The following is a 20,444-nucleotide window of genomic DNA, read 5'->3' on the forward strand; positions in this document are numbered from 1 at the left end:
TGTGGTACGCCGGTACGGTGTCCGTACGAGGTTACCTGGACCCTTGACCATGAAGGAGTGCAGAAGAGATTCGTGAGGCTAGCCTTACGGAATCTTCCATGGCGTGACCCAGTAAATCTATCGCCTTACCCGAACAGATGTTTATTACTAGGTTTGGAAACTTCCATATCAACAAAAATCTATGACAGAAGGATCATGGAGATGCTGAGGTATACTCGATTTAGTAAAAATGGATGTTCCTTCCAAACATGTCCTCTTTCGTATTTGCAAAATTTATGAATGGTTCGTCACCAAATATGTCGACATATTTTATGTTCCGTCTACATCTATCTAAACAGGTGACTTTTTAAATTGAGGCTACATGAATCACATCACTTACCAAGGTGAATCCAGTTTGTATAACTTCTTACTCCTTCCCACTAACCCGTGACAACCATGAAGATGCATAGGTATACTCGGACTGTAGTAACAATGGTTGTCACACTAACATTCCATCCATTCCCCGTTGACCATAAGGATGTTGCCGGCGCTGATGACTTTATAATGTTTGGACAGCGCTCATTGACTTTATAATGTTTGGAATTCTCGAAATTGTACTTTGAAGGAGGTACGCTACTCCCATGCTCCGTCTGTTGGTTCCTAGTGCAATTTTGCTTTCAATAATTTCATCCAATGGATTTCGGAAAACTTTAAACAATATAGCATCAAATGTACTGAAGGACATTGTTTATGATTAACAACTATTTGAAACAGAATAAGTGCTGGTACTCCCAAATTCTACAAATCTACTTTCTTCGCTTACCTCCTACCTTTCCGCCGCCCTTCTTAGCCTTACCGAACGACTTCGGTTGCCTCTTTTCCACCTTACCGCCTTTGAACTTTGTGCTGCCACCCATTCCTCCGCCGGACGAGGAACCGTGCTTTTTACTGATGAACCGCTTCTTGCCACTCTGCATTTTGTTTTTACCGCTGAACCGTGCCTGTTCCCATTCCATCTGCTTCGAGGGAGCGTTATCTCGGTTGAAGATTTCTCCCAGCGTTCCGTGCGACTTGCTATCCTTCGCACCCACATTCGTTTCCAGCATTTCCGAAAAGTCGTCCGCAGCGGCAAACAAGGAATTGAAGTCTCCTGTCTTGAGCTTCTTCTGGAATTCCCGTTCGCTCACAGCACCCTCCTTTCGCTTTTTCTTGGACTTTGGTGCGTCTTCCTCGTCGTGTTCATCATCCTCATCTTCCTCATCCTCGTCTTCATCGTCATCCTCTAGATCATCGTCGTCCATCTCGTTCTCATCCAAAGAAATGCTTCCGCCATCGCTGAAGACATCCTCTTCGCCATCTTCCAGGTCCACGTCATCATCCAAACCACCCTCATCGTCATCATCGATACCCGGCGCATCGTCATCCCACCGCCGAACTCGTCTTCATCATCTTCCTCTTCGGCAGCGCCACGTTTCTTCTTTTTCTTGTCGGCCTTCTTGGCCAAGTCTTGCTCGAATTCGTTCATGAAGTCCACCTCCTGATCAATGTCCGCACCGCCATCATCTCCACCCGGCACTCCCAGTCGATCCAGATACGAATCGAACTCATCGTCGTCCAACGATTCGGCATCGGACAGATCGTCATCTTCATCCACGATTCCTTTTTCGGCCTTCTTGGCCTTGATTTGCTCCTTTGCCTCACGCAGACGCTCTCGCTTTTGCTCCAAGAACCTGATTCGAAAATGGATCATAAGAATTGTTTCAAGGATGACAAAACCTCCGATCGATACTTACTGGAAGATGTACTGCTCATCCTCGGTGCAGTGGTCCTTGGTGAGCGAGTGGACCGGAAGTCCACGCGATCCGCTTGGAACGTAGTCGCCCTTCCGTTGAGCCACGCCCAGAATTTTCTTCTTCGGTACCTGCTCGCCCTCGGCGTTCTCCTCGGTTTTGGGCTTTTTCGGATTTTTGAACGCGAACCGATCCAAGAAGTGTCCCAGCGAAAAGTCCCGCAATGGGTCACCGTAGTAGCTGAGCGGGGAATCTGTAAAAAGTGTACAAATGAGTTCAGTGACGGAAGATTTGATATTACATAAAACAATTGCTAGAAGTGAAAAACACCTAATGTTAAACATTGTATCAAAACGAGCAATGAATGCTTTACATCAGACACCGAAGCAGTCCAGGCTCTTCGACCAAGTGAGAAGCAAAGAGTTGCGCCAATCGTGATTAGTATTTCCAAATTTGCTGGTATTAGACAAAAGTTGTTTTCATGTTTCCATGTATGTCGCATAGAAGGAGATTGTCCTGATTTGCCGGATGGATTGCGAACTACATTTCAAACAACTTGAAGAGAAGAGGCATGAATTTTCCATGTACTAAGACGAAACTGAACGTTTGTTCAAAGTCCTCTTGGGAGGTCTCTCAAATAATGATAAATTCCTTGAAGAGATCAAAATGATTTTGTTTTACTTTAACTTTTATTTAAATGATGAATTTAATACATTTGTTGAGGCAGAGATTTAAACCTCACTGTCGAAGTGAATCAAAAGTATCAATAATAGGATCCGGTCCTAATCTGTGACAGAGGTGCTACAAAAACAGCAGTTTTCAGTGTTACTAATCATCATACTGCAACTTGTTGCGTAAACTACTATACGCAACAAGTTGCAGAATGATGATTTTTACGGCACGAGAAGAACGTTTATTCAACAAGGCCTACAACATTTTTTTGGCCAATTTCGCAGAAGACTATTTGACGATATAAAATATCATATCGAGATACATTCACCATTATTTTACGATTTCTGAAAAAATATTATGTTATGATTCATTGCGTAACTCAAAACAGTTGCGTAATGAGAAAGCGTTGCGTAATAGCCATTTTGCAATTTCTCATCGTAATAGGCTGTTTTTCATCACGCCAATCTGTCATGAAACGGCCTACACTGTATGCACTGAACTATGCAGTGCGAGAATAGTCATTACGCAACTGAAACCAGTGCTGTTATGATTCATTACGCAACGCTTTCTCATTACGCAACTGTTTTGAGTTGCGTTATTAATCATTACACAACAATTTTTCAGAAATCGTGAAATAATGGTGAATGCATTCCGATATAATTTTTGATACCCTCAAGTGGTCTTCTACGAAATTGCAAAAATGTTGTACTCTTCCAGAACTCGATTTTTACAGCACTCGTCGTAGTTATCCTATGCGGCAAGCCTCGTAGGATAAATTTACTTCTGCAACTTGTTCCGTAAACTACTATTACACAACTGGTTTCAGTTGCGTAATAATTATTACCGCACTACATAAATACGATTACCGCACTGCATGCTTTACGATGAGAAATTGCAAAAACAGTATTTTTCTGTGCTACTTTTTACTACCTATTGATCCCTGTTTGGAACCATGCCTTCAATTTTTCGTTGGATTCGTTAGCTAAGGCTAGCGGTCTAGGGAAAAAACCTCTGAGAAGATCTTTTCTTCTTTTGTTTATTCACTAAACATAATTGCAACCACAAACAAAAGGAAGGGTGAATCGCTGAATTCAGTGGGTTTTAAAACTGTCGCGTAAACGCGTAGGCAAAAATGGAAGAGAGGACGTTTCTTTGGAAGGCACGCTTTCTTCCAAGGATGAATTGTTAATGTTGATAATTGCATCGAAATAAGCAATCAGTTCGATGCTAAATTTTCAAATCTTCTTTATAAATAAAAATGGAGTGGTGTTTGTATGTCACGAAATGGCTTACGAACGGGTCAACCGATTTGAATGATTATTTTTCCGTTTTGTTCGTCAAGTGTTCCGACGTGTTTGTGTGCATAAAAATCCCAGGATATTCACCGGGAAATTCGAAAAAAACGAGCGTGAACGGAACTGTCATTTTGTATGGGACGATCCATACCGTTTTTCAACAGCCTACTTGATGCAAGACGAAGTTTGCCGGGACCACTAGTTTCAAATATTTTTATTGTTACCTTAGCAATTACAACTTGTGTTTAGAGTTTAACTATCGAGATATGGAGATACAGCAATTTCTCGATTATATCACAGATCCAAACTTTTTTGGCGTGATATACCGAAGCGTGATAAAATGAAAATGTATTTTTCTGCTATATAATTTTCATCTAGGGTATCCGTCCTATTATGGAGGACTTAAGCACGGTGTTGGAATTAAAATCGTATTGCAGTGTCCAAAATCTAAATATTATAGTATTTTGCAATGTCAACTGTTAAAACTATCCTTTATCTGGAGTATAGTGAAGTAAAAAAGTAATTTTTGGAATCATACATACATTTTTTTACATAAATCTGAAGCTCTTTCTCTGTCCTATTATTGCGGTATTTTGTCCTATTATTGCGGTAGTGCCGTCCTATTATTGCGGTATACCAAAAATCATAGATTTTATTACAATCCATATACATTCAATACCACACAATGTTCGAACACTGAAATTATGCTCCCTCCATGTTAATGACACTGCACGGAACTGTCAGTTTGTGTGACTTTGGACATATCTATGAGGAAAACTAATTCATTACTTTATGTCACGATTCGAACATAAATCAACAGAATCGAATGATTTTCTACCGGTTTCGTCTCCTCTTTCGTCGTAGGTGGACAATGTTAAAGTGAATAGACAAGGTTCATCCATCTGAGACCACTAGTCGCTATATAATAAATGAATTTGTTGACTTAAGTATAACCTACAATTTTGATGCTTTTAACAATATTTTCCACTAGCAACAAAATTTTAAAGGATTGCTTCCTTGCGATCATCTTATATCTTAGTTTGTCAACATATTTTTGGCATATGTTCCGATTTTCAGTCAGTTTACGTGATTTTTGGTAAACATTGTGTTTATTTGCAAAATATTTGTAAATAAGAGGAATTACATGGTAAAAATAAACATAAACCTTTTGTTTGACTAAATAAATGTATGAATAACTCTAAATTATGTCCCTAATTAGTATCTTAATAATATAATTAATGTTTCCAGCAATTACATTTAAAATGACTATTGAAATATCGAATTTTTGAATGAGATTTACAGATACCGCAATAATAGGCAAAAAGCTATTTTAATTGTCCTATTATTGCGGTATATGCTTTTTCTCAAAAATATAGAACTTTTATTCAAAATTAAATATTTATCATGTAACTACATCCATACTGAACTGATATACCCGCTACATATAATTGTTTTGGTTCTAAACTTAAAAATTGAAGCTTATGAAAACCCACCCGTAGATAGAGAGACTGGTTAAAGATATAGGCTTTTCTTGATGCATCATTTAAAACTGTTCTTTCAACGATCAAAATCGTTTAATTTTTAAAGCATTCATTTGGTACAGCTTGGGAATATTATAAACTTTCATCATCATCAATAATATCCATAGAAATAGAGTTTTCGATTAATAATGAGGGTTTAATTCTTATACCGCAATAATAGGGAATACCGCAATAATGGGCAAATTACCCTAAATTTGAGACTAATGTTGCAGTAAGAGAGCGAATGAAATGAAAAGCACGTAAGAGATGGGTCAAATAGTTACATGATATTTGTGTAGCGTTATTTTTCAATGTAGAATGTATGAACTTCATACAATTATTATGGCGTGATAAAATTGAACAGAAAACCGTGCTAAAATCGAGAGTGATCACAAAAAACCTTCGAAATTGCTTATAAAAGAGAAAGAAAAGCTTAAGTATAATATCACACCACATCTATGCGGCCAGCTCTTGTAAAAGTGGATTTACAGATGACGAACAGCTGTCCAGGAATTTAGGCATTAATCTCCGAAACCAATCATCGATCCGCTCAACGCCAGCAAGTCGGTGTACCTCGTCAGTCGGATGAAAAGGGCTTAAATCAAGAATCATCTTGAGCAAACGATTTTGTTTAATTGAACTTTTTCCGGTGTGATTGTGCACAGTCGTACCAAGCAGAAAAGCCATACGCAACCGTTGGCCTGAGAACGGCTTTGTATAACAAAATCTTGATACCAGGGTCCAAACGGGAGCGTCTTTTTACAAGAGAGTACAGCATTTTGACGACCTTATCGCATTTTTGGAGGCAGTTGGTCACGTGACAACCAAACTTTAGCTTCTGATGCAGGGTTATACCAAGATAGCCAACATTTGATGACCTTTAGACAAATTTTCCGAACACCAAATCGAAGCAGCCTCTAGCTCAGAACGTAATCCCCTTCATCAATCACCTAATTTTGTTCGAAAATTGAACGATATGTGGATATGTACTTCTGGTAACAAGTCTGCTTCTGATTTTGCTTTATTTAACAACGCAGCTGTAGAAGTTACATAATTAACTGTGTCCAGCCACTCGAAAAGTAAAATATTTCGAGGGAGCAAGCTTATAATCTAACAATGTTTCTTATTTTCTACTTAATACTAACATTAATTCATTACATTTCAATAATTCAATATGGATATCTCAATTATTCTCAAATAGATACTTTTTCAATTTCTTTTTATAAGATGATAAATTTAATTCTAATTTTAAATGATTAGGAAGCGCATTAAACTGAGTTATTCCGGAGTAGAAAAAATGTTTAAGAGCTAATTCTGTACGTGGCCTTGAAACATAAAAGTTTTGTCTTGCTCTTGTGCTATGAGAATGCAAATCATGAAATTCAATAAGACGAATATTCGATTCTACCAATTTATATTTGATTTTAAACACCAGAATTAAACAATTGTATTTGTGCAGCAAATTTAAAGGCAAAACTTCTGGTGAGTATAAACTTGCACTTGGAAAGAGAAGTGGAAGCTTTCGAATTGTTTTAATAACCCTGTTTTGTAGAACTTTCAAAACGTTTAAGTGACTTGCTGCAGCTGATCCCCAAACTGTATTCATATAAGACAAGTGAGGTAATATGAATGCATTATACAATTGCCAGCAACTCTTTGTGCTTAGACAACCTCTAACCCTTCTTAGAGCAAATATAAAAGGAGTTATTTTATTCTTTACTAATGTTATGTGACTTTTCCAGTTCAAATTCTTGTCAATTGCCAAACCTAAATAGTCTACCTCAGTGACCTGAGAAAGACGCTCATTATTAATGTACAAGTCCAAATATACATTTGAAGTTTTTAGAGAAAATATTATGAAATTCGTTTTTTTTATTGTTAATTTGCATTTTATTTGCCGAGAACCAGCTGGGAAGTAACTGAAGATCGTGTTGCATCATACTTTGTAACGTTTCTAAATCTTTTGCTCTATACTTAAGAACAGCGTCGTCCGCATAACACTGTAATTTTCCTTTTAATGGTATATTGAATAAATCGTTAATGAAAATGTTAAATAGTATGGGCCCTATGATTGACCCTTGAGGTACACCAGACTTTATTAACAAGGGTTCACTAAGTACTCCATTGACTTGACATTGCTGCTTTCTATTCGCTAGGTATGATTTTAGTAAACTCACTGCTGAAGGCGTAAAACCATAGAGACTTAATTTAGCTATTAGAAGTTCATGGGAAATACAGTCGAAAGCTTTACGTAAATGTATAAAAATACACCCAACATATTCTCCGTCATCTAACCCTTTCACTATAAAGTTCAAAAGTTCTAACGAAGCAGTTTCAGTACTCTTCTTTGGCAGGAAACCAAACTGGTTTTTGTTCAGAAGTTCATTTTGCAGCAAATGATGCTTTATTTGTTCATTCATAATGCATTCAGGGATCTTCGACAGGGCTGGTAGAATCGAAACAGGTCTGTAATTTGATTTTGAAAATTTATCTCCCGATTTATATAGAGGAACTATTTTTGCTATTTTTAAACAGTCTTCAAATTGCGAAGAAAGAATCATATTATTTACTATTTCAGTTAGCTTTGGGGCAATAAAAGTAACACATTTTTGAATACATTTCGTAGAAATTTTATCTAGTCCAACTGATGCTCCTGATTTCAAAGAATTTATCACATTTTTCACCTTTTCTGTCTCAACAACAGAAAAAGAAAAACGAGTTTCTGGCATAGTATTTAAATAGATTAACCCTCTAATACCCAACCCCGCCTTTAGACGGGGTACACTTTGGAATTTTGTGTATTTTTTCGTAGCTCGGAAATTAAAATGATTTTATTTTTGGCTTAAACCTTGACTCATAACACGCATATAAGAAAAGTTTTTTTGATTTTTGAAACTTTTTTGTATTATTGAAAATTGTTTGAAAAATTGTATTCTTATATAACCTACAAATGTCTGGGATTCATTTAACGTGTATTATGAAAAATCGTACCTTTTATATTTTTCTACGATCAAACTATCACAGAAGAAGAGCCTGATGGTATTGAAATTATTTCAAATCTGTTTTTCCGTTAGTTACACGGAAAATAAAAAATGTTCCAGAAAAAATAAAAAAAATCATATTTTCAAAAGTATAGTAAAAACTCAAATTTTTATTATTGTCAAAAATCAGTAACTAGAAGAGGCTTCTAGAAAAAATTGAAAAGGATAGGGATGTTCAAAAATAAAAATAATAAAAATCAAAAACCAAAATTCCTAAATTTACGAAGAAAAATAAATCATTGCCCAAACCGTGTTTAGAATGATTTTAGATAACGAATAATAATATTTAGATCGAAAAAAAAAAATTTGGGTATTAGAGGGTTAAAAAATTATTATTTCCTGTTCCGTTCTGTTGAATATTCCAACCAATGTTAATAAAATATTCATTAAAGCACTTTGCTATTTGTGCAGCTGAATCAATAATCTTACCATTTTCTTTTAATGTCAACGCCTGTGGTGTTATATTTTCGGAGCCGTTTTGGAAAATGATTTCCCTAAGTGTGCTCCAAGTTTTCTTATAGTTATTTATGTTTTGATGTATTTTGCGCCCATAGTACTGCTCTTTGGCAAATTTGATCTTATTTTTCAACATATTTCGCTTCCTTGCATACAAAATATAAAGCTCATCTTTTAAAACACCCTCTGGGGCTGTTCTATATTGCCTATATAACTCATTTTTGTTATGGATTTCAGCAATCAATGCGTTATTTATATAAGGTTTTCTAATGACCATTGCTTTTTCTTGATAATATTTCTGTTCTGTTTTTAGTTATTATTTCATTTAGTACTACAACAATATCACTAAATTGCTGACAGATATCAAAAGTGTTTTGTGAAGTTGATCTTATAATATTTTCGTAGTTCACACAAATCTTTTTATGATCAGGATTATACTTTTTATGGTTTTCTATTCTCATTGACAAAGTTAGAGTTCTGTGATCTGATATTAAGCGTTCTGTGTCTTTTATTCCAAATTGTAGGTCATATTCAAATATATCAGTAATAATATGATCTATAACAGTGGCTATTGTATTAGATATACGTGTAGCGTAGCGTGCGTCTAATTTGTTAAGTATTATATATCCCAAGGATTGAATTTTATACGTGTACTGGCGAATTAACTCTCCCGATGAATCTAGTAGATTTATGTTGAAATCACCACATACGATAATTCTTTTGTAGTTATGTAGAATTTGTTCTAATTGTTCAAAAAATAAATTAAATGACCTACCAGGATTGTACACTCCCATTATTTTTACATTTTGATCTATCAATTCAACCATCAGGAAATTATTATCCTCCGAACTTATTTCCAACATTAATTGGCTTCGATAATCTGATAACACGAAAATTGATACGCCACCTCCTCTTCCATCTCTACAGCAATGATACGCATCGTATCCCAAAAGATTAAAAATTTCGTTTTTGTATAACCAAGTTTCTGCAAAAACCACCACATGTACACTGCCATCAAACTCATTTATTAACTGATACAATTCTTCTTCTTTATTACGACAACTTCTTGTATTTAGGTACAGGATATTAAGATTTTCTTTATCAAGTTTTATCTCTTCTAAACAGAAATTAATATTCAACTCGTTTATTAGCTCTGCTTTATAATTTATTTTAATCAAAGTAATTTAACTTAATCAGGAAATATTACACAATTGATGATAGAACACTAACATCACTCACATGGATTGCCTTAGAACTTTCATCCTTACGTAAGAAGACATTCCCGTTGGAATACCATGCAAATTTGAAGTTATTATTGCGTTTGAACTTCCGTGCTTCATTAAGCAAAACCCGGTTTGCGCTTGTCAAACGATGATTAAAATAAATCCTTTGCTTGACCCCTAGGCCAATTGATTCACAAGTGATCGGCTTATCCCTAGCGGCTTTAATAATACGCTCCTTAAAGGTAGGGTTCGAGAAACGGACCAGGATAGGCTGCATTCCACCTCGGTTGGTTGATGTTAATCGCGCGATACCTTGTACATCTTCCACGTTACATTGCATATCCAACTGATCAAAATGTTGTTGAATACATCCACAAGTTGTTGAATACATCCACAAGTTTTTCATCAGTAGCCCTGATAACATTGCAAATCAGTAGATGCCCCTCCATTGTAGCTTGACGAAGACTGTTGAGTTCGTAGTTCAGTTCTTCGATATGCTTTTCATTGGTTGTGCATGTACCGTTGATTTTGGTGACGTTCTTGGAGAGAGAAGTTATCATCGATTTGTTATTGGAGATATCACTTTTGAGATGCTCAAATTCATTGAAAAGGAATTCCTGTGACAATTTTATGGACTCTACGTCCGATTTCAGTTGCGAGACAGCATTGTGTATTTCATTAGTCAGCCCACTCAATCGTGTTTTCATTTCTTCGTTAGCATTCGAAATATCGCGTTTAATGAGCTTGTAGAGATCTTTCAAAGACAAATCCTCATCCAGATCATCTTCGTTCTCCCCACTTAACAAGGATTCAGTGTCACCGCAGTGTTGTTTTGCTATAGAGCCAGCAACATCAGCTCCATTAGGTGAATCGCTAAGTTGGCGCTTTGGTTTATTACGTTTCGTCATATCAACGAACCAGACACACTTCTAGTCAAAGCAATAACAACAACACCAGTAGGCCAACACAGCAGCAGTAACCACAACAGCAACAGCGAGCAGACTAATTCACGGATCCTATTTGTTTTATAGTATTCGGTTCCACTAAGAACCCACACCAATCCGGTGCACTGTGTTTTAGATCACTTTCGGTACAATGGAGTGTACTTTATAGTTATTGGATACGATTGTTGAAATTGTTTTAATTTCCAGTTTCACTTATCAAACGAAGTTCAATCAGGTTTTAAATTTGTTCACTGTATTCCTTTAGCAAAACTTTATAGTATAAAAGAATCTGTTTGAATTTTAAGAGCGAAATCACGAAGATTTTATACTTTGAATACACGGCCAAAAATGTTCACGATTCAGATGCTCCACTTGCTTGCTTTTTGATTTTGATTTTCTATTTGAACAATTTCAACCAACGATTGATGCAATGTTAATAAATGCAACTGTGACTGGAGCAGACCAGATTGTTGTAAACTTTACTAAATTGTAATTGGATTAAAGGGCTGGTACCATCTAAGTGTCAAAAACATAGAAACTTTAGAGACCTTATGTCTGAATAAACTTATTGATAAAAAGACCCAAATGTAAATCAAAAAGAAATTCCGAACAGGACCAAAATACACTCCTCAGTTTAAATAAGGATTCTTCAAAGAATTAAATAAGACATCTTTCAGAGGCTATTCCTAAACAACAGTTGTGGAATCCTCGTGGCAATACACTAGTAAGGAAATTTCAATTTATTATGCTCAAATTCAACAATTTATTCGAAGAGAAGTAATTTTCTTCTATTACCAGGGCTGCTACAAAAACTTCAAAAATTTATCCGCGAAAATCGCGATTTCTAAAACTCGATCTGCGACTAGAAACACCAATCCGCGAAAAAAAAGAAAATAAATGTAGTTGAGAGTTTGCTTATTATAAAACAAAACTCTAATATGTTTAGTAAGTGAAAACCAAATTTATTAATTTATAAGTGGTAATTCATCACATATAAAGACATTTTTAGGTAACAGTAGTCACCTAAGTGGTTCCGTAGCAAGTATTGTGAGTCTCAGAAAAGAGACCAATTCGGTATTCTTGCCTCAACAGGACTACATTGACCCTCGCTTTTGCTAATAACTTCGCAAAAAAAAAAAACATGCGCATCGTTTCTAGCTCACGATGCAAGATAGGGCAATCTTATATTGTACAACACTAATAAGTGCTTCGAAATGTTTTCTGTAATCATGCGAAGAAAACAATGATGAGGAGAAACCGATCATTGCAAGTAAGCCCTAAAAGAAAATCAATGTCGAGTTCATACATTGGGACAAAGCCATGCGACACATCAAAATTTGCAAAATTTCATAATGTAAAAGAAAATACCAGTTGACAAAAATAAGATTGAAAACAATTTTTTTCATCCGGTTATCTAGAAAATATACTCAGTAGAGTGGTTCAAAAAAACGTTTTCCCTCCACACCTTTCATTTGATTCTAGATCAAATTCTGAGTGTCCTCCCAAAATTTGAGCTCATTCGGAAGAAAACTGAGACTGCACAAGCCCTTTAAAGTTTGAGCTTGAGCTTGAGCTTGATTGGCCGCCCGTGGATGCTACTCCAGTATCGCCAGATCAGCTGCACTTACACAAGGAACCAACCAAATGACTGTTTGGGACTAACAGACACCCTCAGTGTATAAGTGCTGGTGAGGTTTTGAATATCAATCAACATACATCTAGCTTTGTAAGATGGTAATGGAAATTCAGTCCAACCTAATTTTCGAAGAGCATATAATAAAAACTGTTTTTGCACCGACTCTATCCTTTCTTCATGTACTGTTGGAAAAGGTGACCAAATTATGCTGCAATATTCAAGTATTGATCTAACATAGGCAATAAACAATGTTTTTATTGTGTATGGATCATTGAAGTTATAAGCGAAGCGTTTAATGAAGCCTAACATATTATTGGCTTTATTTATCATAGTGTTATAGTGATCAATGAAAGTAAGTTTTGAATCCTTAATTATGCCTAAGTCTCTGATTCTATTACATTTTTCAACATTCTGATTGCCTAAAGTTATTGTTATATTAGGAATGTTTCTTCTCCTGTTAAAAGATATCAGGTTACATTGTTTACATTCAGTTGTAGTAGACTTTTCTGACACCATGTGTGGAAAATGTATACTTCATATTTAAAAGTATGTATGTCCTGTGCAGTTTTTATTTCCAGATAAAGTTTCATATCATCAGCATATGTTAATACTTTTAGTTTGTCAAGAATAAAAGACAGGTCGTTCACAAACAGTATAAACAAAAGCGGACCTAAATGGGAGCCTTGTGGAACCCCTGAAGTGGCATGTATGGGAGTTGACCTATTACCTTTGAATTTCACTATTAGCTCGCGAGTGGTTAAATATGATTCTATTCATTCCAGCAGTTTGGCTCCAATACCCATTTTTCGCAGTTTAAATATAAGCATGGGTATATCAACACGGTAAAATGCTTTACTAAAATCTGTGTACTAAGTTTCCACATGATTTCCATTTTCCATAGCACTCATCGAATAGTTTACAAATTCAAGTAAATTAGTGATGTCGATCGCCCTTTAAAAAGCCGTGCTGCGATGTAGTTATTCTATTTTTGATTTGGATGAATACTTTTTTTCATTTATAATGGCCTCAAAGAGTTTCGGAATGCACGAAATATGCCACGATAATTAACTACATCAGATTTTTTGCCTGATTTGAAAATGGGAACAAGGTATGAGCTTTTCCACAGTTTTGGAAAGACTCCAGACTCCAGTGACATATTGAAGAGCCAAAATAAAGGAGTAGTTAATTCAGTTGCTAAAGTCTTCATGAAAATTGGTGGAACTCCATCCGGTCCATTACCTTTGGTTGCATCCAAGTTTTTTAAACCATTCAATATTTCATGAACATTTATATGACTGATACCAACATCGTTAGGAAATTCAGGATGGAAATATTCATAATCACGATCAGCTTCAGTGAATGTGGTGTAAACTTCTTGAAAAAATTTTGAAAATAAGTTACATATTTCTTGTGAGGTATGACCAATCTTATCATTAAAATACATTGTAGAAGGAAAGTTATTGGATTTATGTTTAGATTTAACATAGTTGAAGAAATTTTTTGGACAGTTTTTTGATTTCTTGCTCTGTTTTGGAGTTGTAGTTCTCATATGCCAATCGCATTGCTGAATTAAGCTGTTCGCTCATGTTCAGATACACTGGTAAATTCTCTTGACTTTTATGATTTTTGTAAATTTTATGTAGTTTCTGTTTACGATTTTTCAAATTTATTATTTCTTTATTGAACCAGACAGGATGTCTTGAAAAATCATTACACCTTCTTTTAATGATTGGTACTTCTTCTAATATGATTTTAAACAAACAATTGTAGAAAACTTCTGTTGAAATATTTACATCATCTCTACTTCTCAAAATCGATTTCCAGTTAATATTATTTAATTTATTTCTTATGTTGTCATAGCTTGCTGAATTATAGGCGAATACTTCCTCAAATTCATTGTGTAATATATAAATATGTATTAGAAATAAACCGAGAAAATTCTATTGCCGTGTGAAAAACTTCATTACTCCAAAGAGGAGTCAATGCCTTATCACCACAAAAGTCATCGGAGACGTTCGTTAGCAAGAGATCAAGATAGCAGTTTTGTTGGTTTTTTACATGGTTGATTTGATTAAGCCCTAAGTTTGCAATTTTGTCAAATATAAACTGTAGCAATTCGCTTTCTCCAATGATTGGGAGTAATATATTATCATTGTCCATATCTGGTATAAATTCAATATTGCGTTGATTAAAATCACCGTAAATATGAACCTTTACTTCAGGGGGTAAACTAGACATAACATTTTCCGCTACACTAAAAAACTTATCGTATGTTTCTTTGCACGCATTGTTAGGAGGAAAGTATACGGAGACAAAAAGATGTGTCTCACCAGACAATTGCACTTTAGCCCAAACGTGCTCAAATTCTTTAAATTTAGTGGTAACGATTAATTTCAGGTTTCAATTTTGCTGAATCGTGCTTATAAGCATAATTTTTTACTATTAGGCCTACACTGACAACATTGGGAATTTCATGCATCGAGTATTGAACTTTTCTCATTCTACGCTCAACTGAGTGCGACTAGGCTCTGCAGTATGCAGTAACTCTTTCTGGCGATTGACAACACCTATTCTACTATCAGTTTTTTAAGCGTCGTTCCGGGGAACAGTTCACTAAGTTATTACATACGACAATTCACCTAAAACTATCCTCTTATGACACGTATCGAATCTTAATCTAATACCTTCTACTCAACAAGCCAGAAATCTTTACATTCAGATTTAGCTACCTAGATCTCATGGGCACGATTTAGTTAAGTTCCATCCAGTTTACTGTAAGATCACATGATGAACTCAACTAGGAACTTCCTTATGAGCAACGACCCACTTCATTCAAATCATTCTTTTTGGAAGTTCTCCCTTCTAGGCACATTCCCAAAACAAGCGTGGTTGTCACACTCTTCCGTCGAAAAGAGTTATTCTTTCGCATGGGATTGTTTTACGGATATCAGAAAGTTTGCGTAGCATTTATTTGTTAAGTCGATTATTTTAAATCATGTGATGCTATATCCAAACGACAAAAACGTTCTAATCCAGTTCAGCTGAAATGATTTGCATCAATGACGCAATACTTGAGACCAAATGATCATAGGAGCATTGAAATGCGATGATTCAAATTCATCACTATGAAATGAAATTTTCCAAGGCATGCTTTTTAAATCTCTCTTGCGCAATGATGGGTTTGGAAGACTGCTTATAGGTATTCTACTAAACAGCTCGAAGATTTATTATCATTTCAGCATCACTTTTATATGGATACTATCTCATTCCATTTGACGAGCAATATTCAGAATATTTATTAATTCAGTGGCCGGAATGCTCATCTTCTAGAAGTTCTTCTATGATTAACGCTACAAAATCTCGTAATTGTAAACATGATCAACGGCACCGAAATGTTTCCAACCGCTGCTAAATGCTTCGAGAAGATTTTAAGGTTTTTTAATCTTTAAAAACCAAAAAATCACTTCTTCTGGAATATATATGCTCAGAAGGTCGTAAAATTAGACTGAATGCTGAGCTTACTGAAACTCCGTGGTTCTTCTTCTTCTTCCTGGCGTTACGTCCCACTGGGACAAAGCCTGCTTCTCAGCTTAGTGTTATAATGAACTTTCACAGTTATTAACTGAGAGCTTACTATGCCAATGATTATTTTTGCATGTGTATATCGTGTGGCAGGTACGAAGATACTCTATGCCCTGGGAAGTCGAGAAAATTTCCAACCCGTAAAGATCCTCGACCGGTGGGATTCGAACCCACGACCCTCAGCTTGGTCATGCTGAATAGCTGCGCGTTTACCACAACGGCTATCTGGGCCCCTCCGTGGTCTCCAAAGTTAGTTACTAACTTCTCACAAAAAGCTTTTAGTTTGTTTTCCAGAGTGTTGCTGAACGATAGAGTCGGAGGCTGAGCTTCTTTCAGCAAATCAAAAGTGTTTCGTTTAGTGGATGAGCTAAAGCTAAAACAAGATTTGTTAGTTCCAATTCTGTGCAATTCCAAACTCACTTCCTTACAATTTCTCAGTGCGACCTTCTATTCTATTCCCTAATCTTTCGACAAACATCGAATGGCTTCAGCTTTGCTGGATCTTGTAGTGTCTGCCGATGTAATAGATGTTTCACAAATTACATAATTGTTTTAAGGATTTTTATAAACATTAGTACCGACTTAAATTCGTTTAAGGTAGATAATATGATTTCAATTCAACTTTACTAGACTTCTTTTCCCTATGATATTTACTTCACTGTCGACTTTAAGTGACTTTTAGCCGTTTCTCTAACTTGTTCTTCCTCTTATTACAAAAAGGTTTGACAGGAAGCTTTGTTCCTATTAAGTCGCGAAATTGCTTCGCAACACAGAGAATGCAGAAAATCGTTCAGTTCGCATGTAATTTAGTTCAAATTAAATTCTTTAAGCATCGAAACATAATCTTAAAAAAGCACATCTGAAGAACACAATAACCTCTGAAACTCACAGTGTCAATACAAATCAAACTAAGTGACTATGCCGTAGTTGCACAATGTGTAGTGACGAATTTCAAAAGTATACCCATGAAACCTTATATATTTTGAGACTTTGGGGTTGGGCTTTGATTTATTTTGGCATGGGGGGTTTTTCTCGGTCGAATCGTCTGAATCTTTGCAATAAAGAGCACTTCAATACGAAGCACATTGTGGCCTAATATGAGCTTGATAGCTTTTTTTTTGGGGCCTTCCTTAGCCGAGTGGTTAGAGTCCGCGGCTACAAAGCAACGCCATGCTGAAAGTGTCTGGGTTCAATTCCCGGTCGGTCCAAGATCTTTTCGTAAAGAAAGTTTCCTTGACTTCCCTGGGCATAGAGTATCATCGTGCCTGCCACACGATATACGAATGCGAAAATGGCAACTTAGGTAAAGAAAGCTCTCAGTTAATAACTGTGGAAGTGATCATAAGAACACTAAGCTGAGAAGCCGGCTCTGTCCCAGTAGGGACGTTAACGCCAAGAAGAAGAAGAAGCTTTTAAAAAACCCTACTGCCGAAGTGAATGAAAAGTGTCAAGAATAGCATCCAGCTCCCTATATGATATGATAGTGTTCGGAATTCCACCAACAAAAATGAACAATTTACTTGACATTCTCTATCATTAGACATATTGATACTTACTAGTCAAAATACTCTGAACGAAAGATTTGACCGTCGGGTGGAAGTACTCCAGATACCGGGTCAGCTCGTACTTGATTGTGTACTTTGCCCCGGCGTATTCCGCAGCCCGGTGAAACGGATCGTACTGCGTCACTTTTCGGTTACACTCTTTCTTAATGGTGGGCTTCTTATCCTCATCGTCGTCCTCATTCTGTTGCTGCTCGCCATTTTCAAGCACAACTGGCTGTTCAACTGCATCTTCGTTTTCTGTGGGGGACTGTCCGTCCAGGTGCAGGTGCTTCCGTTTCCGGAGCACTTTGCTGACGATGATCAACACACCGCAAACCTTGGCCGGAGGGAAATTGAACGCCACCTGAAGCAATCGTTTGACGAAGGCCTGCGCCCGCTCCGGGATGGGATCGTTCTGGATCGCCCGGTGAATGATGTAGAAGAATATGTTCGAAATTCGGGGTCCTACGGTGCCCAACTGGGGGTCAAGCAGCTTCCGGTACAGAGCATTGTAAAAACGGTTCTGTTCGACTCCTTTCGATTCTGTGATTTCGAGTAACAGTGATAGACCTTGACAAGCGATAGAAATGTCCGCTAGATGGATCATTCGGTAAACCGTGTTCAAGACTTCCGGTTTAACGAAGTTGGCAATATCTACGTCGCGTTTAACATTTCCAATCGCCTTCCGGAGGCACGTCAAGATGGCCTGCATGGTCTTGCAGTTGATTTCACCTTTGTCGGTTAGGATCTTGAAGAACGAGAAGCAAATGTTGATCATCTTCTCGCAGGAGCTGAAATCCCCGAAACTACTGATCGATGCTAGGAACGATAAGGAATAATGTTGCGCACTGGTTGAAATGTTGTTCCGGAACAGAAGCTTCTCCGTTTCGGTTACAATCACCGGACACATGGCCGAGTGCTTCTTCACCACTTCGGTCAAATGATACAGGGCTTTAACGGCCACTTTCTTGCTGGGGTCTCCCAGCTTATTGACCAACATGGACAGCAGATAAGCTTCCTTTTCCGGAATCATTGTGAACAACTTGGAAGCATACTGTATGATCTTCATCTTACTGTTATCCTGACCCGTTTGGATGATCGCCGACAGATTGTTCAAGAACGTGAAGTACACGTCTCTTAACGCATCCTCGAAGTGCCAGTAAGCGTATATCTTATCCCTCAGGGACTTCTCCAGTTCCTGTTTCTTAACGTTCTTCCAATCGGCGCCTCTCAGCGGAATCGATATAAGTTTCCTGTCGTATGGCATAACGGAATTCAGCATCAGTTCCGAGAGCACCTCCACCACATCCAGGTGGCCTTTATTAGACAACTTGACCATCCCCACCACCGTTTCCAAAGCCTGCAAATTGCACAGCTGATTTGTCTGTACAAGAAGTGCTCCGGAATTGGCCCTGTCCCGAGAAGTACCCTTCTCCAGCGCCGTCAGCAACCATTTGGCATCTGAGGGATTGTTTTTCATCAAGGCACGGTTCTCCGCCTCGAAAGCCACCCGACAGAGCTTCCTAAGCTCGGCTATCTCCGCATCCTTCAGCTCCACCAGCTCCCCAACCGTATTATACCCATCGTAATGTTCGTACCAGCGGCGCTCCACCGTATCCACAGAATCCGGTTCTCTCGGGACTTCCTTGGGTTTCTTCTGCTGCTTCTTCCCTTTCTTGCCACTTTCGTTGTTCGCCCCAGACTCCCCTACGGGAGTAACAACGGGAACCTCCTTCTGTTCACCGTCATCATCGAACACAATCTTCTTCTTGCCTTGCTTTGGCTGGACCTGTTCTGACTTCTGAACTTCACCGTTTGAATTTCGATGTTTACCGTGCTTTTTCGACTCTTTGATCGACATTTTGTCGCACTATACTAAAGCACTACAGTTTTAAGCAAGTCGATCAGACTTTATCACTGCAAAATTACTATTTCCACCAAAAAATTACAACCCGAATCGAATAAACATGTGCGCGCGATGTGTGGAACGAACCGAAGAATGTGCGCCGCACCTCGATGCGATCTTGTTATGACGTTTGTCCTTTTGTTTTAGCTCCCAAATTCGCATGCGAGGTTATGCAGGGCTGCTGCTAAAACCCGCAAATGAATAGTTTTGGAAACAAAATTTGTTAAAAGGCGAAGAAACTTTTGTGTGCTTCTTAAGGCCATAGTCACTAACGTATCAACCCGCGTCCAAGCCTGATTGCAGCAGCCATTAGCGTTCGTAAAAATCTGAATCTGCTTTTGAATTAGTGCATTGATCGGTATTCAGCGGATCGAATGTTTTATTTGAAGTTTCCACGTAAATAGTTCACTAATGGATCATTAAAATAACCAAAACGGCCGCTATGGAAAGCATAGATAGCACCAGCGTAGCCTTCTGTGTTGGACAGATTTGCCACACCCACTCAAATTTTGGATGTATTTTGTTTTCCGTGTCCCTTCCGAAACGTCAGATAGGAACAATCCCAGCGTTAAAAAAGGAAATAGAGAAACCTCCGTTGTCGGCTAGAGGAACGTCAAATATGATCAAAAGTGTCAAGGTTAAAATTTCTACCCATTTTTTAAATAAAATTTCAAATATGAAAGGTGTTTTATTTATTTTGGACAGAGCGTTACGCGTATATAATTTGGCCACCTCCATTTGATTTTGCCGTAAATGGCCTAATTATATTCGCGTAATGGTCTGTCCAAATTACTTTGATAGCGCAGGTGAGCGAATTCGAATGTCGGTTTACTTTGATTTGGCTGAAATTTGGCAT

At 37.3% G+C, this 20,444-nt stretch overlaps 1 protein-coding gene across 1 annotated transcript; it reads right to left on the reverse strand.

Annotated features, from left to right (window-relative positions):
• Positions 1–709: 709 nt before the first annotated feature.
• LOC5572345 (CCAAT/enhancer-binding protein zeta) lies at positions 710–19,716 on the reverse strand. Its single transcript, XM_021846921.1, has 4 exons — positions 17,695–19,716; positions 1,773–2,022; positions 1,268–1,709; positions 710–1,235 (listed from the first exon to the last, which is right to left on the reverse strand). Exons 1-4 carry the CDS (start codon positions 19,541–19,543, stop codon positions 786–788), a joined length of 2,991 nt encoding a protein of 996 aa, XP_021702613.1. The 5' UTR covers positions 19,544–19,716; the 3' UTR covers positions 710–785.
• Positions 19,717–20,444: the final 728 nt, after the last annotated feature.

Source organism: Aedes aegypti, chromosome 2, assembly GCF_002204515.2.
Source record: "Aedes aegypti strain LVP_AGWG chromosome 2, AaegL5.0 Primary Assembly, whole genome shotgun sequence".
Lineage (NCBI taxonomy): Eukaryota > Metazoa > Arthropoda > Insecta > Diptera > Culicidae > Aedes > Aedes aegypti.

Bases quoted from the DNA above. Each gene is read 5' to 3' on its own strand.
- LOC5572345 (XM_021846921.1), bottom strand. From the start codon at position 19,543: ATGTCGATCAAAGAGTCGAAAAAGCACGGTAAACATCGAAATTCAAAC. The intron at 2,023-17,694 runs GTAAGTATCAAT...CACTTTTTACAG, and splicing joins CGTTCAGAGTATTTTGACTA to ATTCCCCGCTCAGCTACTAC. The intron at 1,236-1,267 runs ATCTAGAGGATG...GACGAGGATGAG, and splicing joins GAACGAGATGGACGACGATG to GAAGATGAGGATGATGAACA.